General features: G+C 36.2%; 1 protein-coding gene and 1 long non-coding RNA gene across 3 annotated transcripts; both read left to right on the top strand.

Moving 5' to 3' along the window:
* Nucleotides 1–3,480: 3,480 nt before the first annotated feature.
* YIPF7 (Yip1 domain family member 7) lies at nucleotides 3,481–22,858 on the top strand. 2 transcript variants are annotated; one of them, XM_086887848.1, is made up of 7 exons: nucleotides 3,481–5,056; nucleotides 6,380–8,022; nucleotides 9,478–9,594; nucleotides 10,801–10,967; nucleotides 12,776–12,921; nucleotides 17,383–17,564; nucleotides 21,621–22,858. In XM_086887848.1, the coding sequence occupies exons 3-7, from the start codon at nucleotides 9,479–9,481 to the stop codon at nucleotides 21,781–21,783; spliced, it is 774 nt and encodes a 257-aa protein (XP_086743974.1). In that variant the 5' UTR covers nucleotides 3,481–5,056; nucleotides 6,380–8,022; nucleotide 9,478; the 3' UTR covers nucleotides 21,784–22,858. The 2 variants fall into 2 exon arrangements, with proteins under 2 accessions (XP_086743974.1, XP_086743975.1); XM_086887849.1 differs by lacking the exons at nucleotides 3,481–5,056; nucleotides 9,478–9,594 and having other exon boundaries at nucleotides 7,944–8,022; nucleotides 21,621–21,914.
* On the top strand, nucleotides 13,360–15,592 carry LOC111928067 (uncharacterized). The gene is made up of 3 exons (XR_002863900.2): nucleotides 13,360–13,699; nucleotides 14,833–14,932; nucleotides 15,467–15,592. It is a non-coding gene; the product is annotated as an uncharacterized LOC111928067 (long non-coding RNA).
* Nucleotides 22,859–26,353: the final 3,495 nt, after the last annotated feature.

Genomic DNA, 26,353 nt, shown 5'->3' with positions numbered 1-26,353 from the left:
CTAGTGTTTGGTTTAGTGCAGCCAGCTTCAAGAAGTTTCTGACTAAATATAGAACTCTAGAGTATAGGAACAATAAAACTAAGATATATAGAAAATAAATTTTCCAAAATGTGAAAGATATTTACAAAATAGACAAAACACATAAGCAAAATGTTAAAAGTTTCTAGTTTCCTAGAAAAAGGAAAGCTAGCCAGCCTGTGGCTGCATGGCCTGTGTACTTAGCAAGGTAGTTGCTCATGCAGAACCCATATCTGAAGGCCTTCCATAGAGCAAAAGCCATGTTTCATCATCAACTTCCCACCATCCCAGCTGCCCTCACAGCCATATCACACTTCTCAGCACTTGAGTGGCCTGGGAGCTGCTCGGTTTTTCTCTTGAGGAAGCATTGGTCGCGTCTGGCAGCCCAGTGCATACATTGCACAGGGGTAGCAGGAGGATGTAAATTTATGGGAACACCAGCCCTTCTTAGAGTTGAAAAAAATCAAAGACACTATATACAGCTTAATATGGCTAATGTAATTATCCAAAAAAAAAAAAAAAGAAAAAAAAAAAATTAAAAAAAATGGCATCACTTCAATTTCTACATATGTATAACAGAAAAGGACCTTAAAAAGCTCATCAGACCTGACTCACATCTATGCTTCCATTGATTAAATGTACACTTTAGGATAACTTACAACTGTAGCTGAAGACAGAAAGAGTATAAGAAATACCTTTCTGGGTGAGATGAATGCTTTGCCCAGAACAGTGTTTTCCTTCAGTAGCTGAAGCAGGAGGTGCTTTTTCCTGGAAGCACACGGGCTTGGCCAAGGCCTTCAGTGCATCCCTCTTGCCCTCAATCATGTCTCTCATTTTTTCCAGTGTGAAGAATTCCAGCCTCCATCCTTTTCATCATCTTTCTTGACATTCATTATATCCTCTTTAATTCCACTGGCTTGCCACCTCTTCTTAAGAGCTTTAAGAAGCTTTATTTTTTTGGAAACAGAAGAGATAATTTAGCACTATATTGTTTAAAAATGAGGTTCCAGTGACAGGGACAGTCCTGAGGATGACAGCAGAGTTCATTTAGGCATGTGAACCATGTCTGGAGGAGCACAATCCATGTACCTTGCTGTGATTCCATTCCCTCCAGACACAGATAAGGCCAAGGTTATTAATCCCAATTTTAATTGCTTTTCTCTCTCATTAAGTTGACTATGTTAGAAACCGAGATCCATCCAGCTGTAAAGAAGGGACAATTAAAATCCTTCTGATGGTTATTTCCTGAAAAGAGTTGCAAGTAAAGAAAATATTTTTGAGCAGAAGAGAAAGGATTGTTCATATTGGACATATGTATTAAAGATATTCCAAAAGGACAGCTTTGAGGATTTGATTTACAAAACACAGTATTTTTGTGAATGATAATTGTATTCCTGATTTTTATTTTCAATGACAATAAGAGGATATACATCTTCTGACTCGTGCTCAACATTTTGGTATATATAAGTTTCCTGTGAGCTAGCAGTTATCTATATTCTATGATTTGTCCAGCCCAATAAATTAATGTCTCTGTTTGAAAATTGCATACTATGTTTTTTAGTATTTCTTCATTCTGTATCGATAAATAAGAATTGCTTAATAGTACAATATATGAGAGTATTTTCCTTTTTATCTTTCAGAAAGGAACTCTAAAAGGAGTAAACAAACACTTTAGTAAATCTTATCAACGTTTACATTTTTTCCTTTCTTAGTTATTTCAGCAGAATTGTTATTTTTCTTTTCTTTTTACCATTATCTTAATGGTAAAATAAAGATAACAGTAGAGAGCAATAATTTTAATAAGCATTTACAAAAACAATTCACTTTTTGAATTTTGATTCACATGTTTCTACACCTATAGTTGTAGTTGAGAGGGAAAAATTACCTTGGCTCCATGTTGGTGGAATGTCTGCTGTTGGCTTTTAGCCAGTAAATTTCTTCTTGTTTCTGTATCTCTATCTTACAATGGCTACTGTAATATAGAGTAACAATACATAAAACCTTGGCTAAGGAAATGCTGTCTATGAAGTCTGAAAACATTAGGAGTGATATCCTACATACAAATATAATTTGAATTTTACTGTTCATTCATTTGCATTCTTGATCAAATACTTTTAATTTTATAAACCATACTTTATTTTTAGTTATTTCTAAAATTTTTCTCAGAAAACAGTGAGCATTTTTTTTTCACTGAATTTAGATCACCTTGAAAATAAAACACATGGGGAGTCTCATCCCAGATACTTAAGACTTTGCAAATTTGTAAGCAGCAAGGTCTTTATATAAGGTCTTTAATCACAGACTGTGGCACTAATCCTTTCCTTGGATTACAACTGAGTGTACACTCTGTCATCATAACAAGCCTGCACCCTGAATGACCTTGGCTAGGATGAATCCTGGGTTCACAGATCCCTGCCACTCCATTTTGGCATCCAGCATTCTAAGAGTATGTGGAATCTGCTTCTAAACTAATGTGGCTCATATATCTTTTTCCTATTCAAACTGGGCTGGGCCCAGGTGGGCCCCACCTGCAATGACAAATTTGGCTGCTCAAGGGAATAGACCCTGTGTAAACTCTATCTCCTTCCTTCCTATTAGTAGCCTGTGGGATATGTGTGGCATCTGTCTGATTTCTGGGCAAGGTCAAAATATATTCAGCCAAATAGAAATTCAACAGGATGCCCAGTTTAATTAATAGTTAATGTTTCTCTGGTGATTTAGTTTTATTACCAAGATTTGGATTTATTTCCTATTCCTTTTCCTTCCCTTCTGTCAGAGCAAAATAGAAACAGGCAACAAAGGCTTTTAATCAATGGGTTTCTCTTAGTTTAACATTTATGTCCTATGAGACCACTACATAGGTAAAATCAAATGAAGCAGCACATATATCCACAGGTGTACTGCAAATTTATAAATCACCAACATCTTTTTTCTGCTCTTCATCTGGCTCCAAGCCTGGCTATATTGGTATGGACATAATTACTCTGGGCACAGACAAGAAGCTGAAATTTTGCCTGAGAAGCCCTTTAAGGTTGCCAAATTCATTTATGTGTTTTTACAAAAAAGTGAAACTCATTTTATGGGGTTAACATTCCCTTCAGGCAATTTGTAATCCATAGATTATTGACCAAAAATGCTGTAACTCCACTTTTGAAACCTTTGTAGTTTACACAGTGTGTATCTGCTTATTCTAAAGAAATAATTACAGTTGCCCTTAGGAGCTTTCTGACCTCCACGGAGAAGAAACTTTTTTTCTTAAGTGTTGACATATCTCCTGTTCCCAGTTCAATTTTGGAATAATAATTATGTTTTTGCAGGATACAGTGTTGCAGGATTTTTTTTGACTTCAAGAGGCCCATGAAAAGTAGAAGATTTTTTGTTTGTTTGCTTGTTTGTTTTTTCTGGTTTTGTTAGTTAGTTTGGTTTTGATTTTTCGTTTTTGGTTTTTGATGCCTCTGATAGAAAAGGAGACTGGATGGGGAAGATATATATAATGAATCTGAAACTGGAAGTTAGCTCACTCACAGCAGAGGTGGGAGAACAAGGACTCCAGTCAGAAGTAAAAGCTGAGTGGAAGGAAAAGTATCACTGAAGTCATACAAAGCAGTGTTTTGGTAACTGTTGGAAGTCAACAAATCCAGCCCATGTAGAATTAAGAATGTTATAGTCTTATGCAGTAAGTTCCTTCCCTTTTCTTAGATTTGAATCTGTAATCTTTTGTGTTGCTTTCCTCTTTCACAAACATAAAGGATTTGAATGATAATATAAGTCAAAACAGGAACTCCCTTTCTAATGATGGCAATGCTTGAATTCACAAGGATGATCATTAATTCTTCCCACAAATGTTTTTCTAGTCTTCTACTAATTCTTGTTTATTGGCTTCTTGAGCTGTGTACTGTTTCTGTGCATTCAGTAATTCTTGGTTGTTTTAACTTTCATGGACTTGTTCCAGATTCATATAGATATTTAATATGCATAACTTCCTTTGACATGGATTTCCACCAGTCTATCACCCATGAACCGTTTTTTTTTCCTAATTTTGAACACCTAGTGAATTTTGTTTCTTTTACAGAAGAAAGAAAGTCTTTATTATTTCTTAAATTAATATTTATTTCAATATTAATCATTGCTTCTCCAGCCTGAGAACTTGACCGGGTTGTTGTTACATGTTGTTACATGTGTGTTCCACACACACCTCCCCTGCTCTTTTCTCTGCATGTCACCATCCTTCCAAATACCTTCTGAGGGAGCACAGCTAGAAATACTTGCAATATTCTACTTGTCAGTGAATCACAGACACATGCAGTGATATAATGATGTTTTACTGTCTTTTCCTAATAATGACACAGGATAATTGTGTGTTTGATTTGTAATGGGCATTGATAGATACAATTATTCATGCAAGAACCCGTAAATTCTCACTTGTTTGTTCAAGTCTAGGAAACTTCTTAAGCATAAAAAAGAAAATACTAATAGCTTAAGATTTCACTTTTTTTTTCATTTCATCTTATCCAACCTCTGAAAACCGGTTACAGGAAAGAATTCATCTCTTGCAATAGATGTGTCTGAGACATAAAATTCACTAAGCAGCTACTTTATATAATGTAAGTAATTAATTTGGTAAAAAAACCCTATTTCATAGCAAATGGTATATTTCTTTGCAATTAAATTTTCCTCTTTTCTTTAGGAGCACATTTTAATAATGTCCACTTATAAAATTATTAATGGGGCCTGTAAATGTAAGTAATTAAACTTAAGGCTTGCTGAATTAATCCTTAATGAGATCAATTTTTACATTTCAAAAAACTATAGAATAATTGACTAATTATTATAATGGATTTGCCATACTCATCAGTTTGAGTAATAAATGTAGGGTTACATAGCTGAGTCTAAAGACAGAGTTCTATAGTCCTTCCTATTTTTTCCCATTTAACTCATTTAATTCTATTTTTTTTCTTCAAAAAAGGCTCACCTGAGAGTTCAAAGAAAAGTTGAAGTATCACCCCATTTCATAGAAAGAAAAACTGAAAATGAAAAGGTAAACTTTTGAAATCTGATGACATTTTACTTCTTGCTGCATCTATTTTCCTTTTCAGGAAAGATGGAAAAAAGTGGGTAAACAAAAGCCTAAGAGATAACTTTAAGGAAAAGTTTTGAATTTCTTGTAGAAATTCTCACATTTTTCATCAATTTTCTTCTTTTTTTTTTTTTTGTATCCCGCAGCTTCAAGTCTCATTTTCATCTTTGAGGATTAGGCCTCATCCAAACTATCTGTCCTAGATTATTAGCATCCTCTGTAGCTGCAATTCAAAGAAAGTAAAGTTATATTCAAACTGAGTTCTAAAGCCTTCAAATGCAATAATTTAGTTTTCCTTTATGTTAATGCACCTGTGACAGCCTTGTCTAGTGTGGTCTCCCAGTGATGGATTGTACACCAGGTACCAGTGACATACCTGTAATGTCTCCTAGATGATCTTTGAAAAGCTTCTGTGCTGTAAAGCATCAATGGAAATCCTCCCCTCTTTCACAATTACATTCGAGACAATCAGGTAGCACTTATTTAATCAGTATAGCAGCTGTCACACAAAGCAGTGATGCTTATATATCTATTGAGCCAAAATAAAGTAAAAGGCCTTGGATAAATATGTGTCATCAGTAGTTATCTTTCCCAACTACAGATCTTGTTAGGAAATTAATTACTTTGAAATGAGCTAGTTTCCAAAAGCCCACATTGATTGGATTCATCAATGCAGTTAGTTATTATTTGGGCCCATCATTTGCTAGGATCAATCTCATGGGAACAGGTCAATAATTACTCAAGGTATCTTATCTAGCATTTTACAAGATAGCATGCTTACTTTGTTTTGATCTTCCTAAACTTTACTGTTGTTTTGTTACTCAACAAAATATAAAGTTTTTAACCATTTCTTCTAAAATTTTTAGATGCAGAATTTTAAAATGGTGATTTTAGCATTTCTAATGAAATGCTTCTGGTTTTTGTTTTATTGATACTTTTATTTTTACATCTGGTAGGAGCATGGCAGTAGCACTATGATTTCATCTACTTTTAATGCACCTGGGCAGTTCTTATTTCCATCAGTCACTTCCCTATCAACCACTTAAACTTCTTTATATTTTTTGATTATCTACTTCTTATTCCTAACTAACACTACTTTCCATTTTTGTATTTTATGTGTCCATTTATATGTATATGTACACTGGGAGAGTAATGTAATATATGTGTACAATTTATGTATAATATGTATCATAAGGTATATAATAATATTATATAAAGAGAGAAATAAATATAGTTCAATTTTAAGTTCCATTTCTTTCCTTTTTTCTTTTTTTCAATTTACAGGTGGCTTTCTTGTCTAACTGTGGTATATCAAATGGCTATTAAAGTATTATTTGTCTGTGTTCCACTACTATTCATTGTATTTTTTTCTACTTGAATTCCTTCTCTGACATTTTTTTGTCTGGTAATTATTCCCAGTTTTTGTATTAGATGCATATATATTTGTATTTCTAACAGAAAGTAGCAAAAGTAATCAAATCACTTTTATAGTTTAAATAAACAGGCAAAACCCTAGTAAATCAGGATTTTTCTGTTCCTAAAAAGAATTTTTTGAATTATCTTCCTGAGGGTCAGAAGTTAATCTTTTATCATTGCCCCCTCTGATTTGGTATAAACAAGATGAAACCATATAATCTATATGGAGATTCTTAGACATTATAGAGATCAGCATTTTGCTAAGAGTTGAAAATGAAAATTCACCTTAGTGGATGTAGCAGCATGGACTGTTACTCTAGAAATAACAGAACATGAGGGAGACTTAACAATAGCTGTGATTTGTAACCCCAAATACTGGGGTTAGATTACCCCTAATTTGCAGAATCAAATGCTACATTTTTCTTCTTCTCACTATTCTTTACTTCTGAATTCTTTCTAGGACATACTGAGCAAAAACTTGATAAACTTAATTTTAAGTTATTTTAAAATGCACCTATGTTATAACTCTTCTATAGCATTGTAAGCCATGTGCTTAACAGTGCATCATTGTTCTGCTAATGAAATGGAATTATGTGTTTTCAACATCACAGGATTGAATATGCACCTGAGGCATAGATTTATTACCTGATAATACATATAATTTAATGTCCCATTCCTTAAATTTAACAGCCCAAGTGCTTATTGAGAAACTATCCAATAAATAAAGAAGTGACAAAAACAGCCTTTGTTGTGGCTAGTAAAGTATGTCAAACAAAAGCAGGTGTAAATTGAAAAGTCATCTTTGAAGCTTAAAATCTGTTTAAAAATCCATACTGTGCTACTGTTACCTGGTAGCCAGGGCTATGGAACAGAGGTGCCTTGGCCTGGTCCTGGCATGGTGAGTACTGCACTTCAAGGGACAGTTTTGGAAATGGCCAAGAGCTCCTGGAGGAGCAATGGAGCAGGGGGATGTGCCTGGAGAACAGAGCCCTGGCGCTGGAGCAGCAGAGAGACTTGGCCCAGCAGGGCATTCAGCCTAATTTCCTCCCTCCCTCTGCCACGATGCTGCCAGGGAGCATCCCACAGCATCTGGCTGCTGGAAACACACCCTCACCCCCACCAATTTAACAGGTAATATTGCACGTTGTTAAAGCTTTTTAATGTCCAACAGCTCAGCTAATGAGGGCTCTGCCAAGGTCTTCATAAACACCTACTTAAGGAGGAATCTAGATTATTGAGTTGTAAGATATGGAACAATATTTGTTCATTTTGTTGATTTTTCCTCGAAGGTTCCTACTCTTCTCTGCCCATTGTTGTCAGCTCTTGTTAAATGCTAGCCCTGATATTGACAGGTTGTGAGGTTTTTTTCCTTCATGTGCATCTGTTCAAATATCAAATTTAGAATCTTATAAATAGCACTAAGCTCATCCCTGTTGAAGCAAGAGGATATTTTAGGTCTTCTCCAACATGTAAATTCAACAGACTGGAGTTTTCACCAAATATCTTAAAAAGTAAGTAACCTTAACTCCAGATTCTTTTGGAAAATAAATTTATCTTTTCTGAACTCTGTTATACAGTTAACCATACCTGGTAAAGGAATTATTTCAGTTTGTATACTGACAGCAAAGGACATTAAATACTTACTAGAATTCAACTACTGAGGTTGAGCTACTAACTAGTTTCTTAAATCATGCTCAGTGTGAAATCTTCTTTGAATGAATGCCTAAGTGGTGTGCAATTCCAAATAAAGCCACAGTAAACAGCTTGGTACAATTAATTTCTATTAATTACTATTTAAAATGTAAAAATTATTCCTCTTCTAAATTTGGAAAACCTGCACAATTGATCAGCAGTTAAGAAAATAATATAAGAGTAATTTCTACTTTGAACTCTAGGCAAAATAAGGAAATAGATCCCCAAAGATTAGTCAGATAATGGGAAAAAAAATCAGAAACTCTAATATGCAGCATTTCAAGGTCCCTGATGAAATACTGATCTTTATTACTTTTATCTTACAAAGAGATTTGCAAAGATCTTTCCCACAAGCAGAGTGTGCTTGATAAATACTGAGATAACTCTAAGAATAACTGCAAGGTCCAAAGCATATTTTGCCAATGGCATTTGGAAAGTTGGAAATGAGGACAAAAGTGAAAAAAATGGGAAATGTTAAGAGAGATGACTATCTCACATGAAAATCTAAGTGAATTGGATATGGCTATGGTTATCAAGTCAGGTTATGTAACTTCTCTATGGGTTTTAACTACCTAAGTGCTAGCCAAGTGGTGAAACATGTGCAGTGGGAAGGAAAGATATGCTTTAACATGTTTTCTTTCACCAAAGAGTCATCCAGTCATCAATCCAATTTAATCATCCAGTATACTGTCTTTTACCAGTCAGAATGTTTCTCTGCTACCACTGATGTGCCAGCTGTGTCCTTGAAGAGAAATCATAGATTTTGCGGACAAATCTGTTTTTTTCTCTTGTTTTATGAGAGTCATATATATAATGCAAACTATAAACAGCTGTGAATAGTAATTGCTTTTGAAATCCAAAATACTTCTTAAAACCTTAATTTCTAAATATTGAGATATGATCACATTTTTTTTTTTTATTGAAAGTAGGAAAATTAACTGTTTAAAACAATAGTTTGCTTTATAGATATAAATCTTTCAAAATTGCATTATTTTTGGTAACAATAACAAGAAAAGAAATCCTGCATACCACTTTTAAATTAATATATTGTAATTTACAGTAACAGCAGATTAATTCCTCTTGTTACAGCTAAAGAAAGTGAATGGTCTTCTTTTTGTTACTTCCAAATTATCATGAGCTTCTACAGAAATATTCTCTTGAGTTTGTGGCTTTACACTTTGCTATTTTAATTTAAGTTTAGGATACTTCAAAACATAGATTTTGGCTTGTTATAAAGGCTGTTTATTGATATTTGCAATCATTTTTCCAACCAGAATGTCAAATTTTGAGCAGTTTCACTTGGACTTTTACCAGTCTAATTATACCATAGAGGACCAAGAGGAAGGTTGCAACAGCTATGGCTCAGACAAAAACTTCTGTGAAAGCAGAAAGTAAGTACAGGTGTTATTTCAGCTTCCCTATTCAACAGATGGTAGTTCTGGGGCTGGCTTTGGGGCTTGTAGGAGGAGAAAAGAGTTTCAAGACATCATCTAGACATTCAGAAAGGCAGGATGTTTATAAGTGAATTTTTCCTTTTAAAGGATTTGATTTTGTGCTACTTTTATTAGTGCAGGTGCTACAGGTTGTTTACCTGGCAGGAGTAACTGAGCTTCATGTTATTAACGTAAAATTAAGGGTGCAATATTGCAGGAAGTTTCTCAGGATCCTTCTGAAATTCAAGGCAAAAAAAATCTAAATCTGTGGTTCTTTCATTAGCAGTATGGAAGTATCTGAGGAGTATCACCAGTTTGCTGGGCAAAAAATTCAGAAGTGCCTGAATCTGGAAGTGGATGTGGTGGTCCCCAGCATTCTGGCAGGCTGGCAAGGAGCTCTGCCAGGCTGCAGAGGTTGCTGCAGGAGGGTCAAGGCAGGGCCAGCAGCTCCACACTCCTTACCCACAGCGGGGATTGTACCCAGAAAATCTCCAGGCTCCCCAAACTGAATATAGGTGAAGTGTAGGTATTAGGTGGTTGTAGGAATCCCAGGCACAGCAAGTTCTCAATATCTTATGAATGCAAGCTCAAACATAGAAATAAACACAGGGTTCAACCTGAGCCTTGGAAAAGGCTTCCAAATTTAAAGCCATAAGGAAGAATGAGAGCTTAAATACAAAGACATTAAGTTAGGTTGTAGCAAGTTTTAAGGTTTTAAAGTTAAGATATAGAAGTAATTAAGTAAATTAAGTAAATTAAGTAAAATTAAGTAAAAAGGAATAAGAAGTTTAAGATATAACAAGTAGTTTTGTGTGCCACTATATGATTGGTTAAGAAAGTCTGCACTGCGGCAGAGATGTATAAAACAAAATAACTAGTTATTGGTCTGAAAATAAAAACATTCTTTTGTGGCAAAAGTTTATTGGCTAAATAACTTTTAAAAGACCCTCTAACCTGTAGTCTTGTGACCATTGACCAAGAACTACTGGTGAATAAGGTGAAGATGCACTCATTCCTTCATGACACTGTAGAAGAACAATAAATCATGTTTAAGACATCTCCCTGTAGTCATGTGTCTCACAAAATCCCGAGATGTGGTGACAAGCTCTAGGATGTTTTTTCTTTGTAATTATGAGCTTGGCTGTGCTTTGCTTCTTGTCCTAGGGGCCAGACAGAAAAGCAACCTGCAGCTGGGGCTTTTGTCCCATCAGACATGCTCCTGTCCCCTCAGAGCTACACGGGTCAGATTTTGCAGCCAGCGTACAGTCCCGACACTCCTTCTCAGCTCGGTTATGATGATGGATTTGACGAGGAGCCTCCTTTGCTAGAAGGTAAAACTGATGCCACGGAAGACACGTGTGACTCCTGGGGGTGCCTCTAACTTTTCTGTGCCAGTGGAACTCACTAGAGAAAGTGCCACAGAGCTTCTCACCGTGGGAGCTTCAGCCAAAGCTCTTGACCCCCAAACCTGCATCTTCTCCTCTGAATTTGCCATGGATTCATCCAGCCTTATGGCCTAGAGCAGATATACTGTACCACCGCTAGATGACAGCAGAACAATAGTTTTGCATTCACGTTTCCAAATTTGTTTCCTACTCTCGTGCTTACCCTGCATACATGTTGGAAAATCTATAATTAATCAAGATGGATAATCATCTTTTTTTGCATATATAGTAATAGATTTCGTAGTTTTCAGATGCTAAGTCCCTTGTTTCAATGGAAAAGGAATTGAGAAAGCTTCTTTCAGTTTCTTTTAGTTGATCATTTAACTGTATGAGCAATGTCATTCTTTATGATGATTGACCATTCTAATGCTAGTGGCTGATTTTGATGCTAGCAAAAAACTTGTGCTACATTAAAAATAAAAGGAAAGAAAAAAAAAAAAGGGAGAATTTGTCTGTAATTATTTCAGCATAATGTAAAACAAGCATATTCAGCCTGCTAGTTTGGCATATTGGAAGGCAGCTGGAATTTTTACTACTGAAAAAGGACTACTACTGCCTTAAAGCCAGCAAGATCACTCTGATATAGATAACTTCCACATCTCTACCTCTAAGACGTCCAGCCATTTAATTCCCCATGTGGTTCACCCTGGGAAAAGGATATTGTAGTACAACTGCTTGTGATCCGCAAGGCTTCAGAGATATTCCTATCTGTGTACCACAAAAATACACATCTTAATGCAGGATATCTTTATATATATGATGTTTTGGCTGAGCTCAAGAAGATGGAGACTTGGCTTTCCAAACAGATCTAACACATTGTCAGTCTCAGTCACTCTGGCATCAAATCTGAACCTAACTTTGTCCTTACTGGAGAATCTCAGGGAAGATTGTTACTCATGAGAGCTGAAGTTTCTCCAGAAGTTATAAGATAAAGCTTTTCCCCAGAAAAGTTAAGGGCAGGATTCCCATCACCTTTAATGGGAAAGAATCTTGTTCTGTTTCCAGGGATCTCACTAATTATTTTTAAGTGCAAACATACCCCCCCCCCCAAAAAAAAACCAAAACAAAACAAACAAAAAAACCAAACCAAACAAACAAAAAAACAGCCAAGCAAACAAAAAAAAAAAACAAAACAAAAAAACCCCCACAAGAAACAACAATAAAAAAAAGCAAAAAACCCCACCAACAAAATCCCAAGCTTATAAGGCACTATATGAAATAGCATGAATTTGCCTTGAAGGGACAAATGTAATTTTTGGTTTTGGTAGTTCAGGCTTAAGAGACATTTCTTGTCAGATTTTCCAGAATTAAAGCATATATCTCTGTCCTCATTGTTGTAGAGTATCTTAAATTGCACAGCTATTGTTAATTAACGTGTTTTTCAATATCTTAATGTGGCATTAGATATGTGTGTTTTAAGTACAGGGAAGACAATATTAACTCAAAAACGCTGAGGACATTTTTTGTTTCATTGTCTGAAATTGGATACAATAAATTAATATTCCAATTTAGAATGAATGCTGACTCTCAAATATACTGAGTATATGCTGGGACAATATGTTCCTACTACAGAATATGTTATCCTACAATATTATCTGAAGCATTTGTTTGCAGATTTGTGGTGTTTAATGCATTTTTGTAAAAGTGTTGTTTTCTTGTGAGCAATAACTAAATCCTGAAATTTCTTGTTGCAGAACTTGGGATCAATTTTGAGCATATATGGCAAAAAACATTAACAGTTCTAAACCCAATGAAGCCTGCAGATGGCAGCATTATGAATGAGACAGACCTCACTGGACCTATGGTTTTCTGTTTGGCCCTTGGAGCAACACTGCTGATGGTAGGATGTAGCAGAAATCTTCAGGGCTTTATTTTCTAACAAGCTCATGCCTAGGTGATAATGAGTGTGAAGTTGCAGAAGATGTAGTGCTGGCATAAAAAGAGTCATTTGCTGCCAGTTGTTCTGGGATTATGTATTAAAAATTCTTCCTACTTTGAAAGCACCTGCATAAAATTTAAATGCAATGTAAAGGTGACACAGGCAAAGTGATATATTACTTCCAGTGGAAAGAAGACACTGCACCATTTTTGGGGTGGGATTTAATATGAACAAATGGACAGATCTGTGCCATATATAATCTGGAGAGGCTCTGAATAGATTTTAAAGGAGGGAATAAAAAAGGAATAGCAGAACAGTCCTGTTTTTCTAACACTCTTGCTACTTTTTTGAAATCATTATCTTTCAATGTTATTTTAGAGAGTGCAGAGACACATAGACTAAAAAGAAATCTTTATACAACTATAATAATAGGAGAAAAAAATAAGTGGAAACTATTTTTTCCCCCCACACCCTTAAATCTGCAATAACTTCCTATACATTTTGCTAGTACTTTCTTGTTTTATATTCTTTATTCTAAGTTGTCTGCTTAACAAAATATAGTAGCCTGTATTTGACCTCCTTCTTCTTTATGAATATAGCTTTCCTAGAGGAGGAAGGGTTAACAGGGTTGTACAGAACTCCAAATTCACCTATCTATCCATCACTGGCAACAGAGGCTCTCCAGTGTTGCTGAAGTACAGCTCTGACTGCCAACAGCAATTCATCAGACAGCAATAAGGTGGGACCATTCTGGGAAGGGCTTTATTGCCCTGACACTGAGGTGGGAGGAAAGGGGCTCTAATTCTCCATTTCCTCTGTGATAAATAGTGCTGAATCAGAAGAATCTTGAAAGTTGTTACTCAGTTTGTAATGTCAGTGCAGTACCTTGAATGTGCAAACTGCAATATAAATGACAAGTAGTATTATTATTTATGTTCCTATAAGAATAAAAATCTTTTAAAAGGGTGGAAGGGGCAGGAGGAAAGGGAATAAAAGGAAAAGAAGGTGGGAAGCTAGAGAAGACAGCCTATTTTCCACCTGGAGAAATAAATGTATGAGGGTAGTAAAAGGAGAGAGTTGAATTAATTATAATCAAGAAAGTAAAAGGAAAGCTAAAAGAAAAGAAAGGAAAAATAAATGTTTCCTGTTGATTTTTCTCCCTGAATAGCCAACAGTTATAATGAATAATAAACTACTATTATTGAAATAAATTACTTTAATTATCCTACTTTTTCTGGGATCTTACACATTTTAGGTGTCATTAGAAGACCAAGTATTTTTAGTGCTCCAGTTTTAGGGCAGCAGAACACCTCTGACACAATGCAGTGTTTTTGTTCCATAACTTCCCAGCAGTAAGCCTATGGGTTTATCTTAGAAATTCAGGCTACCATTTTATCTCAGATGTATTTGAATCCTAACGTGCCTCTTCAGCTGTGTAAACTATGATATCCTTCTGTACTTAAATAAGTATCTTCTGATAGCACCAGGAGCATAATTTGGTTGAGAGCTTGTTTCTAAAAATAATGTATACATTTTCTTTAGTTTCAGCTTTTTAAGTATGGAGAATTATGCAAAGATATTCTTCAAAGGGTAGCAGTTCTTTCAGAGAAAAAGAGGGAAGGGCTGCTAGCCTGGCAGCAGGACTTTTCCTTCCTCATGTTAGTGTAAAACAGTGCAGCTCCATTTTAGATAGAGAAACAATGGCAGCATAAAATTTAGCAGAAGTCCAAGTCTCAGCTGCTTTGCGTTTTACACAGTCGTTTGTATGAAATCAGACTTCCCCATCCGCTTCAGCTAAAGGTAGTAGTACCATCCAGGCAGATGCAAACAATAACACAGTCTGACTTTCTCCTAACCTTGCTCCTCCTGCAGGACAAATTTAGCTCTTTCCATTCATCAAAGCCTGTCAGACTAATCAAGCCTGATTCTGGTTCTGCTTACATCACTGTGAACTGGGAGTATTCCTGCATGTGTGAGTCAATATATTACATATGTTAAGTAAGACTAAAATCAGAACCAACATGTTCAGCTGTCTTTTTTTGATTTTTTCTTCTCTCATTTCCTTGCACTACAAATCCAGCATTTCACCAATAGATCTCAGCTAGCTGCTGGTGCTAGTGCTCTCTTCATCTCTGTCTCAGGAATTTTTAATCTTATACTAAGTAATAAATAAATAGTGCTGTTTAGAACAGTTGCATACACTGAAACAAACAGTAAAATATGGATTGTGGATGATCCATCTGTTTTGAGACAGAACTTTACTTAGTTGGTGTATAGCAAAGGCTGCTCTAAACCATTGTGGGTGTTACACTTACTACACATCCTTAATGACTGCAATCCTAGTTGATAATCATCTGAGCTAGTATTGCTCTCCCACGCTATCTCTAGCTATCATTAATTTTATTTGTTCAAGCAATTTTTCCTGATTATTTTATACCACTAGTATGTATGTGCCAGCAAAAGAATCTGTACCTAAATAGGAAGATTTCTTATGCTGTTATTTCAGGAACAGATCATTCTTTATGTGGGAGACAGTAATGGGGAGAAAGGCCAGTATGCTAGAAGGATGTAGGCAACCTGGCTGTACCTGACTTAACCTTGAGGACTGGGACCATAGGAGATCTCAGCAGTGAGCCAGGTCAGTCTGCAGACAGGATAATGTTGCTGATAGAATGTCAGTTCTTATTAACTCAGGTTGCCTTTCACGTTCATGCACTGCTCTCTAACAAGAGCTGGTGAGCTGCCACCAGCCTGCAATAGCAGGACTTCCAAGCTGTGTCATCACTAAGTGAGGCCTTCTCCACAGTGTTGCTTTTTGTCTGTCCTGCTCAAATACCACTGGCATCCAGTGATCAATTTCCACATGCATGGACACAGGAAGAGAGGGCAGAGAAGGCTCCTCAAAGTTGATTCCCCCAGATTTCATTAAAATGTATGAATAAGTAAAGTCAGAGGTGTTCTCAATCCTCCTTAGCCATCATGGGAGATAAACTAGCAAGTGTCAAAAAATATGATAAAACCTTCAACTAAGTTTCTCCCAAATCCAACACAGTAGAATCCAACCATAAGCCACAGCATTATTAGGAAACTGAGACCATCTGTTGGTTTAGAGTCTTATGTGATTTATCATATGTAATATATATATATATATATATATATGTAGATAATACATAGTGTGTGCAACATGTAAATTGGGTGTGTATGAACAAACACTTGTGTTTTATGTATGTACATGCACCTTATTACGTGTCAGGAAGGTGATGCATAATGGCCCTTCATTTGATAAGTTTACTTCATGGTTCTGAGCTAATGGTTAAGCTCCAGATCTGAGCTTTCCCCTTCATAGGTGCATTCTATCATCAGGATACAAAATTCCAAGAAAAAAAAAAAAAGATTTCTGATTTATGAATGTTTTTCTGATGTACAGATGTGAAAATGACAGTATTGCATAGCCAACATTCAGTATTTAATTTTTTAGAAGCTTGGAGAGAGACAAAAACATATTTAACAGTCTTTTGTGACTGTTTATTTTGGGGAGTGAGCAATGCCCTTATGCCTGGAGGTGATCCTTCAAAATGATGGCAGAAGATGAAGGAATTGGTGGTGCCGTGGCCACAGTAGCCTGTTTTACTAGCTTTGTGTATAAATTAGAAAACATCAAGCTCCAGGCTGCCAGGCTGGTACCCTTCATAGGCAATAAATTCAAACAAAGGAATAAAACCTAGAAGGAAAAAAAAAAATCTGGGATTTTTTTCATTCGTTAGAACAAAAAAAGAACACAAGCTGACAGTTACTACTGAGTTTTATGTTGAAATGAACATGTTCTATTGGTCTAAGTACAGAGATGTATCTTTCTCACAGTAGTCAAGGGGAAGAACAGTCATATTTGCCCTGAAAACCACCATAGCTTAAGCAAAATTTTCCTAATTTTTTGTAGACCTGTTTAAAGCTGAAGGTTTGTAATAAAATGTGAAGCATATCAGGTAACTTGAGTCATCATACTACTTAGGACACTTTTTCACTGCCCCATATACCCTTATTGAAAAGATGTTTCCTGAGCCTAAACTGATTTTTAATGATTAAAATATGCTTTCTATAATTTCTTTTTTGTTTGTTGCCAGTTAAACTTTCCCATCTCCCAACCAATTCCAGTTGTGTTCAGAGCCCAGTAACAGTAAGACTGAGAATCTTGCAACTTTAAGTTAGCAGCAAGCACATTTTGTCAGTTGTACCTTGGAAATTATTTTTATGCAAAAATCACCCAAAAGTATCATCTGTGGTTCACAGCTGAACTGATGTAGGTAAAGCAGAGAGAGTGTTAACAACAAGAAGAAGCAAACCTAAACCTAAATCCGTCTTCTGCTAGCACTTTGTGATCACTGCTCACTTCTGTCACCTCAGGCTTCCTCATATTTATTCCAGGCAGGAAAAGTTCATTTTGGCTACGTGTATGGGATGAGTGCCATGGGGTGCCTTGCCATGCATGCCCTGCTGAACCTGATGAGCGACTCGGGAGTCTCGCACGGCTGCGTTGCAAGTGTCCTGGGCTACTGCCTGCTGCCCATGGTCATCCTGTCCTCCTCTGCAGTTCTCTTCTCCCTGCAGTAAGTACCAGTCTATGGCCACAGGAGTCCTATGAAGGACTTCTCTAAGTGGTCATGTGGTAAATTTTGGCTTCTGAAATTGTAGCACCATTTTGTTTGTATGTATAAGTGGAAACAGCCAAAACTGGACTGTATTTGAGAGGGCTGGTATACATTCATTTTGATGCAAGTCTTTAATTCCACTGCTTTCTGCTTGGACTGAGAGTACTGTTGATTTTTGTAGCAGCCTCAGTTGTGATTTTTGTTTTGCAGAGCAAACAGTGGCCAAATTCAGGTATCATTTTTAAAAGTAACTGCTGGATTTTGGGTTTGTATAGCTGGTTCTTTTGTTTCTTTTTTGTTCATAGCTCAGGCCTCCCATCTTTGTGTTTCCTTTCTTACTGAATTCTGTGTGACAGAATGAAATAGCCAAGTAACCCTTAATGATGTGGAGAATTAGGACAAGCATTTAAGGTATAGTAGACTTGTATATTCTGAGGTGTAATTGTGGTACAATTGCAAACCTGAAAATAACTGAATACTTAGAAAAAGCAAATGTGTAGTGGTGTATGTATCTGTGCATAAGTGGGGGTTGTTCAGTCATATTCTCTGAATAGGAAATTTTTGGCAAGCCATTCAGTAAGCCCTTTGAGACACAGTGTTTATCTCCCTGTTCACACACAGCAAAGTACAAGCAAGTTCTAAATCTTGCCTGAAGGCCTCGAGTAGTGCTTTTACCTATTGTTAACATATTATTAATGATGGTTTCCCTCCTTAGTCTTTTTTGTTCTCTCATATTTTTAACTCTCCAGTCTGTAACATATGGAACCTAGCAGATGATGAACAAGAAAATGCACCTGTTTGTTTGCTTTGGAAAAGCATCATTCTTACATATGCACGTATATATATTGTTGTTGTTGATGTTTGTTTGTTTGTTTTTTAAAGGAAATTCTGTGGTGGAATGAAGTTTTGGCAAAATTCTTGTTGCATGTTTCTGTGGAGCTGTGGTGGTTTAACCTGACCATATTCCATGTACTAAAGTTTTTCTGAGCTGTCCTTGATAAGATGGATGACAGTGACAGTGAAAAGGCTGTTTATTCTCTGTTCTCCTACACTTCCCATATTTTCTTGATTAACCTGTTTAATAATCCAGCCTAATAAAATGTGCAGATACATAATTGTAAGACAGATGGGGTGAATTCCAAACCAGCTGTTACAACTGTGCAGGGTACTGTTTTCTGTACATGAAATCCCCAAGCACACACCACACATTTGTAAAATGCTATGAATTTACAGAAAGCATATATTTTGAAAATCTCTAAGTACTAAAATGTGATAGCCTTTACAAAATTGAACTGCTATTTCTAAAATGTATTGATAACATTAAATACCTATTGACAGGGTTCTGCAGTCCTTTCTCATTTGGTATATGAAACTGCTTGAACACAGCGAACACCAAGGTTAATTATTGCAAACATGTTATTAAGCGGCAACTTTTAAATCCAACGTACATTTCATTATTTTTAATTTAAAAAATATTTCAAATGGTAAAAGAAAGAGCAATACCTTCATGATTTTTAAAAATATTTACAGAAACATTACTTCTATTTCAAAATTCAAAGAAATAATCTGATTTTTTTTCACCAATAATATACATAAGACAGTGCACTCATCTATGGCAAAGATACATAGTAATCTAATAATTTTCAATTTTCATGATTAGCTATTTCCTTGTAACTAAATAAAGCAAAATATGGAACACTTGGGGTAGTGAATAGTACTAAGGAGAAAACCAGTACTCTTATTCAAATTTGCATGGAACTAGATTTGTTTGTGTCTATCTATGCTATTTCATGTGTGAGCCCAAGTTTATTAGGCCATCTTTCTGGGAGAAATATCAATAGAGTTTTTTTTCTGCAGGAAGCAGCAACAATCCTCTAATATCAAATCCCCAAACAGACTGGTAAAGCTACTTCCTTAACTAAACAATGAAGGAATGAATGTGAGCATGAAGAAAGAGGTTCTTAGACCTAAGGTGATGCAAAGGACCCATTTGGTGACACCATCTGCAGGATGTGAGAGAAGGAGAAGTGGAAAGGATCCAGTCACATGTCCCTCCATCTCAATCTCACATCAGGACAGCCCCAGTCCTCTTGGTCACTAAAAGCATGACATGCTTTTGGCCCTTCTCCCAGGCTAGAGGATTTGACCCTCATGAACGTGCCAGACACAAAGCCCTCTGCCATACCATTATTTTTAGCAGTAACACATTTTTAGAGTGAAGATTTTGTAAATGCACAGTGGTACCTCTTGATTCCGATATGATTTTTATGCCACCTTTCCATCCTGCTCTCTGCCAGAGCTGGAACAAACCATGAGAGGCCATTGGATTTCAGTGCAAGCAGAGCAGCCACAGCTCTGAATTGTGCCATGTTGTGATAGCCCCCTAAAGAGTCATTATGTCAGCTAAAAATTGTCATTGCACAGTATGTTCCTATTGCACCCCATCTCTCTGCCAGCCTGGTTACCTGCTCAAAAAAACATCCGTACCAGCTCTGAATTTCTGGCTCACTGTTTAGGTGAGCAACTTAGCATCTCTTCTTGGAGGAGAGGCCAGGAACTTGCTTTGCAAAGCCAATGGAATTTCCCTAGATGTCACTGTATGGGTTTAAAAAACACTTAAACTGAGGATATTAAATCACATGGCATTTAATGTTTTATTTTTAACTTGTTGAAGTTGCAATGAGGTGCTGAGTCACCATAAAATCAATTCTTTCCTTCCTCCCTCAAAGGCCCAAGAGCTGACAACACCAAGTACCTTATTGCCTGGTGACTCAATTGCTAAGAAATCAACTGTTTTATGTGATGTGAAGGCATTAGGTAAACTAAGCCAATTACATAAGGACAGCTTTATTCATCGTGGTTTAGTTGCAATAATTATATCAGTGGAGATAATTTCTGATAAAAGGACCTACCTGACTATGTATACACAGACTGCTTTTCCCTTCTGCTTCTGTTATGCTGATGCTTTGGAAGAGTGGGGCACCAGGAAAGCCTTTAGGAAGTGGCAGAGGTTTATTCTTTCTCAAGGTCCTTGAGACTGACACAGCAAAAATGTGTAAAGCAGCTCTCTCATTATGTACTTCAGCAGTGTATTATGCACATGATCTCATGCATTTTACAGAAGCAGGCTGCAAATAGAGTGCAAATAAAGCATATGTTAAACATTATTTATTGGAAAGATTTTGTTCCCACAGGGCTTAATAGTGAGCCCTCTGTAATCTGGAGAAGTATTTCAGTGGGCTTTTAACTATAGTCCCGATATTATCAGCTCTCCAGGCTCCCTGCTCCTGAAAGGGGGCACGACTTCGAAAGGGCTCAGCTGTCTCCAAGAGGTAGGATGTAAAGTCATGGTCCTTTCAGTGTGTAGAGAAGGGTGCCAAGATAAGCAAAATATTTTTCCTTGGTGGTTCTTTTCCCACTCCTTACTTTGGGCTCAGTGTGCTCCCTTTTTTAAAAGGCCAGTCAAGCTTTTTCCTGGGAGACCTTTCTACCCATCCAGCTGGTGTGAGTCTTCCAGAGCCTCTCCTGAGTGTCTAAGACACACCTAAAATTTGTTCTCTGTGTTACAAAAATGCAATTCTCCAGATCATCAGGCTTCCTGATGGAAGAGTTGGTCTGTAGAGTCATTTTAGAACCTAACATCTTCTGTAAAATGATTTTGGCTGAAATAGGAACTTGGCTAAATCTAATATTAAACTTTAGCAGCTGCATCTGCTGGAGGCTGAGAAGATTTATTTGTAAATGTACAGTCCTTTTAGCAGTACTTCTGATGAAGGTTTTATCCATGCTGAATGCAAAAAATTACTTTTTTGTTTATGGTTACAATTTTAATTTGCTCTCATGCTTGGCTTTCATTATGTCAGTTAGTTCTTGGTTCTTCCATTGGGTCTTAAGTATCAACAACATGCTGCTAGAAATGAACTTGAGTTTGGTAAGATGTGGTAAAATTATTGCTACATTTAATAATATGTGGACTCTGTCATGTTTCTTTTGTGTTTTTTTGTTTTCTCCTAGGGGGATCCCAGGAACTGTGTTAGCTCTGTTTGTTATTGGATGGTGCAGTTTGTCAGCCTCCAAAATTTTTACATCTGCATTGGCTATGGAAGGACAGCAGCTCCTGATTGCATACCCATGTGCTTTACTTTATGGACTTTTTGCACTTCTAACAATTTTCTGAGATGCATTTTCTGGTAGTCTTCTTACAGTCTGTTTATAGTTGTTGGAGGGGAAAGGGTTTATTTGCTTATTTTCAGATTGCCTAGAGTTAAGTTCCATTAGCAAAATTAGATTCTGTGACTTACTGTTTTTTTTCCAAATGGCTGATAATGAAATAAAAAAATTAAACTAACTGGTAGATGGCCTTAAAACAAAGGTATTTTGACAATCTCAGAGCTTAAAGAAGAGAAATTGTATTGAGAAGGTAGTAAAAGTGAAGAAAAAGAAAAAGAAATAAATTATAATTAAAATAAAACATTCTGTTCTGAGTATTTATGATATAATACATATGCTAGAGAGTAACTTGAATGCAATTATGTAAATATTTAATGGACATAGTAAATCAAGCAAAAATGCATATTTATTTGTTTTTAAAAAAACAACTTGCCATCTTATATAATTACTAATTAATATCCAGAATTTGTATGTTTGGGTTTGGGTAATTTTTTTCTTTTTGTGACAGAAGGTTGAGTGACCCTGTTCTGTGGCATTGAAGAACTGACCAAGAACAGGCTGATAAAACAGAGGGAACATAGGAATGTTTTCTTGGTTTTTCTTTTTTCATTTTTTTTTTAAAGAGGTGTATCCAAAACACCATTGTACTGTTTTTAATATACAGTAGATTTATATTTTAAAATTTTCATTAAACCACTGCTGCTGTAACTGCAGAAAAGCACCACACAAAACAAAGGCAACCCTTAAAAATGTCTCCTGAAAGGCAGAACTGTATTTGAACAGAGAAAATGCAAATCTTCATAATTATATCAGCCCTTCAAAATTCTATTTGCTGTTTTTAGTTTTAGGGGAACCAAACATTTATATAATGGCAATAAAGCACAGAATACGGAAGATGATATTTTAAAATATAGTATTAGAAACATTGAGCCATCAAGAGAAATTTGAGATGGGTGCAGTCACTATATGAAAAAAATCTATGTATGAAGTAGTAGAGAAAATGAAGGTAGGTGTAGAAAGAGCTAGGAAAAGTAAATAGATTAAATAAATGGAAATGTGAGGGAAATAAATGGTAGCAGATTATTTCTTCAGTGTCTTATGGTGTCTCTCGATGCATATTCTTATGATCTTGATTATTCTCAGTTGATTGTTTTGAACACTTTGGTGATTTGTTTACAAAATATTTTCTTCCTAGACAGAGGGTGAGTGATTCTGGGACAGAGGGTCCTGATGGCTGCAAGCACTTATGCAGAAGCTTAGTATGGTAAAGCTGCTCAAGAATACACAAAAGTAATTGTATTCCTAATCCTTTTCAGGTCAGAGGTAAATTAGACGATCAGTTTGTCCTCAAGCTAGTGACTCTCTTCCTGAATTGCAAGAGCCTTTGGTAAAAATATTTCCCATTGCTATCATATTTGTTTGGTTTTTTTTAAGAACTCTTATGCAAACCATTCTGAAATTAATTTTGTTGAATTCCAGCTGAACTAGTTCAGACTAAAGGTCATGAGAAGTAAACAAAAGTAATGTATACTTAGCTAACTCCTTAAAAAAATCACAGCTCATTTAGGGAAAAAATGCTGCATTTATCCATTTCTTTACTGCAAAGCTATGAAAATGGGAACAGAGAGGCCAAATTGGAGGCACAACCCTGGAGCAAATTGTGGCTATAACTAGGCAGGATCTATTTGCATGTAAGTGGGAATTGTGTGAATTTGGAAGATCAGCAATTGTAAACATTACAAATTTGGCCCTGCTGTATCAGGAAGTAAATCTATCAGGGAGTAATAAGGCACAGATAAACATGTCAAGTGACTGCAGGGTATGGATATAAAAATCAGGGGCTTTGATTTACAATCCATTAATGGCATTCTCATGTCTGAATGGGGACAGATTCATATGGTTGCACTAGTTTTAGAGTTTAGAAAAGATGGTTTAGAAACAGTTAGATTCATTTTTGTCCTACATTTCCTATTATCATTCATACTGTCTAAAACAAGTATAAAATGGCTCTACTCTGCAGCACTTTATGTTCATTCTCATACTGATCTGCATGATATGAATCACAGGGGAAGCAGTGAATCGAGCCATCAATTTGTCTTTTGATGTCATAGACAAGTCAAATTACTTATGGGGAAGATAAACACCTTGAAATTTTGCCACAACGTTTACAAAAGCAAATGGTAATCTAATTATTGTTTTACATTTATTTTCTTAGAATTTGTAACTTCTTTTTCTTCACTGAGACACATCTTCATAATTTTGAATGTTAAGAACTTAATTCCAGTAATTTCCCTTGCTTTACTGTTTTTCTGTGCCAATTTCCTTTTTTCTGTTCCCAAGGGATTTCCAGTAAGTGGTACCTGCTGGTGCTGTGCTCCCAGCGTGGTGTCCCTCAGGAGTCTCTGTGCTGACTGAGAGGGTTAAACTGTCTTAGATGTCCTACTTATTTGAAACAAGATTCCTCATTATTACCCAGCTCTCCTTTCTGAAGGTCAGAATAGCCATGGTGATGTTTTAGACCATGTTTTCTTGTGTTTTCTTCCTAAATCTAAAAATATTATTGTTACTATCACAAACTGTTAGTTCATAAATGTTCAATAAATGTTATTATATTAACTAAGATCAGTTTAATCCATGTATATTTGGTAATAAGCTCTTTTTCTGACTCTCTGGACAGGCTTTCCAAGCACCATCTTGCTTTCTTGTATTTTCTCTTGCTTGGGCCCTCTTATTTAACCCCCTCATATTTTTCCATGAAAGTTTAAATACAAGGTTGGCAAACTGTTGCTTTCAGCTTGCAAAAGAAAAGGATTATAAAATAGTAATGGGTCACATACTGATTTTAATTCAGGCTTCCCACCCCAAAGAGTTAAAAAAAATCATGAGACTTACCAATAATCTTCAGAACATAAAGGGAAAAATAATTATGGTTTTGGAGAGCGACATTTTCTAATCTGACTTTGGATACTTGTTCTTCATAGCATGCACATGAAATGTTCTGAATGTGCACTCACACACAAAAATGGGCATTCACATAGGTCCTTTCTTGTAATTCAAAGGGTGGCATAAGTGTTGGACACAGGCAGCACGGCAGAGGTGTAGGAGACAAAGTGTTCCCCTGCCTTCCACTGCACTTCTTGTGTGCCAGGCATACTCAAGGTCATCCTCAGAAAAAAGCATGCAGCACTCAGCTGTAATAGAAACATTTTGCTGTTCTATTGCAACTAAATGCAGGGGGCTATGAAACTGAACATATTCTGAGTGAGAGGAAACTATAGCATGTGGCTGATTGTGCAAGGGCAATAAAATGGTTTTATAACTGGCTAGAAGCTGCTGGCAAAATGTCAGGTTGCATCCAGAGACCTCCTCTCCCAGGCCACTTCCGTAGTACCAAAGTTCCCATCTTTATCAAAAATCATCTTGTCACATGTCATCTCTAATAGGTTATAATATGGCCTAGAATGGTTTAACTGTTGGTAAGCTGAATTGAGCACAGAAAGCTGCTGAAACATTGAATTGGGCACATACTGTGCTTCTTAGTGAAAAAGCTCCATGAGAAAAGGGTAATATTTTCCCAGTTTTTGTAGCTTAGAAGCCACAGAGGGCTTACATACAAAACAGTGACCTCATTTCATGACTGTGTTGTTTATGTCATTTGAGAATGAGAAAAGACAGCTCTGTGTCTTGACTTAGACCTCTCCTGCCACCACTTTATTTCAGTGCCTTGCTAAAAAACCATCTTCACATATCGGCGTTTTCTATTCACTGAAGGATCTTAAGTAAATTTTACAGTAAGGCTGAATTACACATCTTTATTCCTATCAATAATCAGTATAAATGAAGAAAGAATTTAAGAAATTATGCCTGTTTTAAATTTCCTTTTTTTTCCTTATTGTCAAGAGCATATTTAGTGGACAGGCCATTTTGGCTTCTTCATGCCTGGCAGATAAGAATACATGATGTACATAAGAATACATGATATCCATACACATATGTAAAAATAGAGATGTGCATATATATGATAAGGTGCAAGACACTGGAGCTGCATCCAGTTCTGAACAGTAGATTGCCACTTTTCAGGGCATAATATCAACCATCTGTTGAACCCAGCCCGGGAGACATTGTATATCATTCCAAAGAAACAGCAATTGCAGCATTTGAGAAGCCCTGTGGGGAATTGCTGCACATAATGACAAAGCTCATGATGACACAATGCATTTACTGGTTAATGTATTTCCTAAAAGATAAGAAAAGGCTACTGGATCAGCAAGTAATGGGTTACTGCAGCACGATGGCTACAAAAATCAACTGCATAATTAATGTCATCCTGCCTAGGTCATTGTAATAAGAAATTAATCTCTACCAGTGTTGGTATCAGTCATGGACATGTTCTTTCCAAAATCTACTCTCTCTCAAAATTTCATTGATTCATGTTCAGTTAGCCTTTTGTCTACTTATTCTAAGCAAACTGCAAGAATGCCATGAGCAGTACCAATTCTGTAGCTGTAGGCCATGACTTTTCTTCTTAAACAATCTCATCTCCTCAATGTTCCTGGTGGTGAATGCTTAGGAGAGGT

The sequence above is a fragment of the Cyanistes caeruleus genome, chromosome 5 (genome assembly GCF_971803275.1).
Source record: "Cyanistes caeruleus chromosome 5, bCyaCae1.hap1.1, whole genome shotgun sequence".
Taxonomy (NCBI): Eukaryota; Metazoa; Chordata; class Aves; order Passeriformes; family Paridae; genus Cyanistes; species Cyanistes caeruleus.
This window is presented reverse-complemented; position numbering and strand designations above follow the sequence as displayed.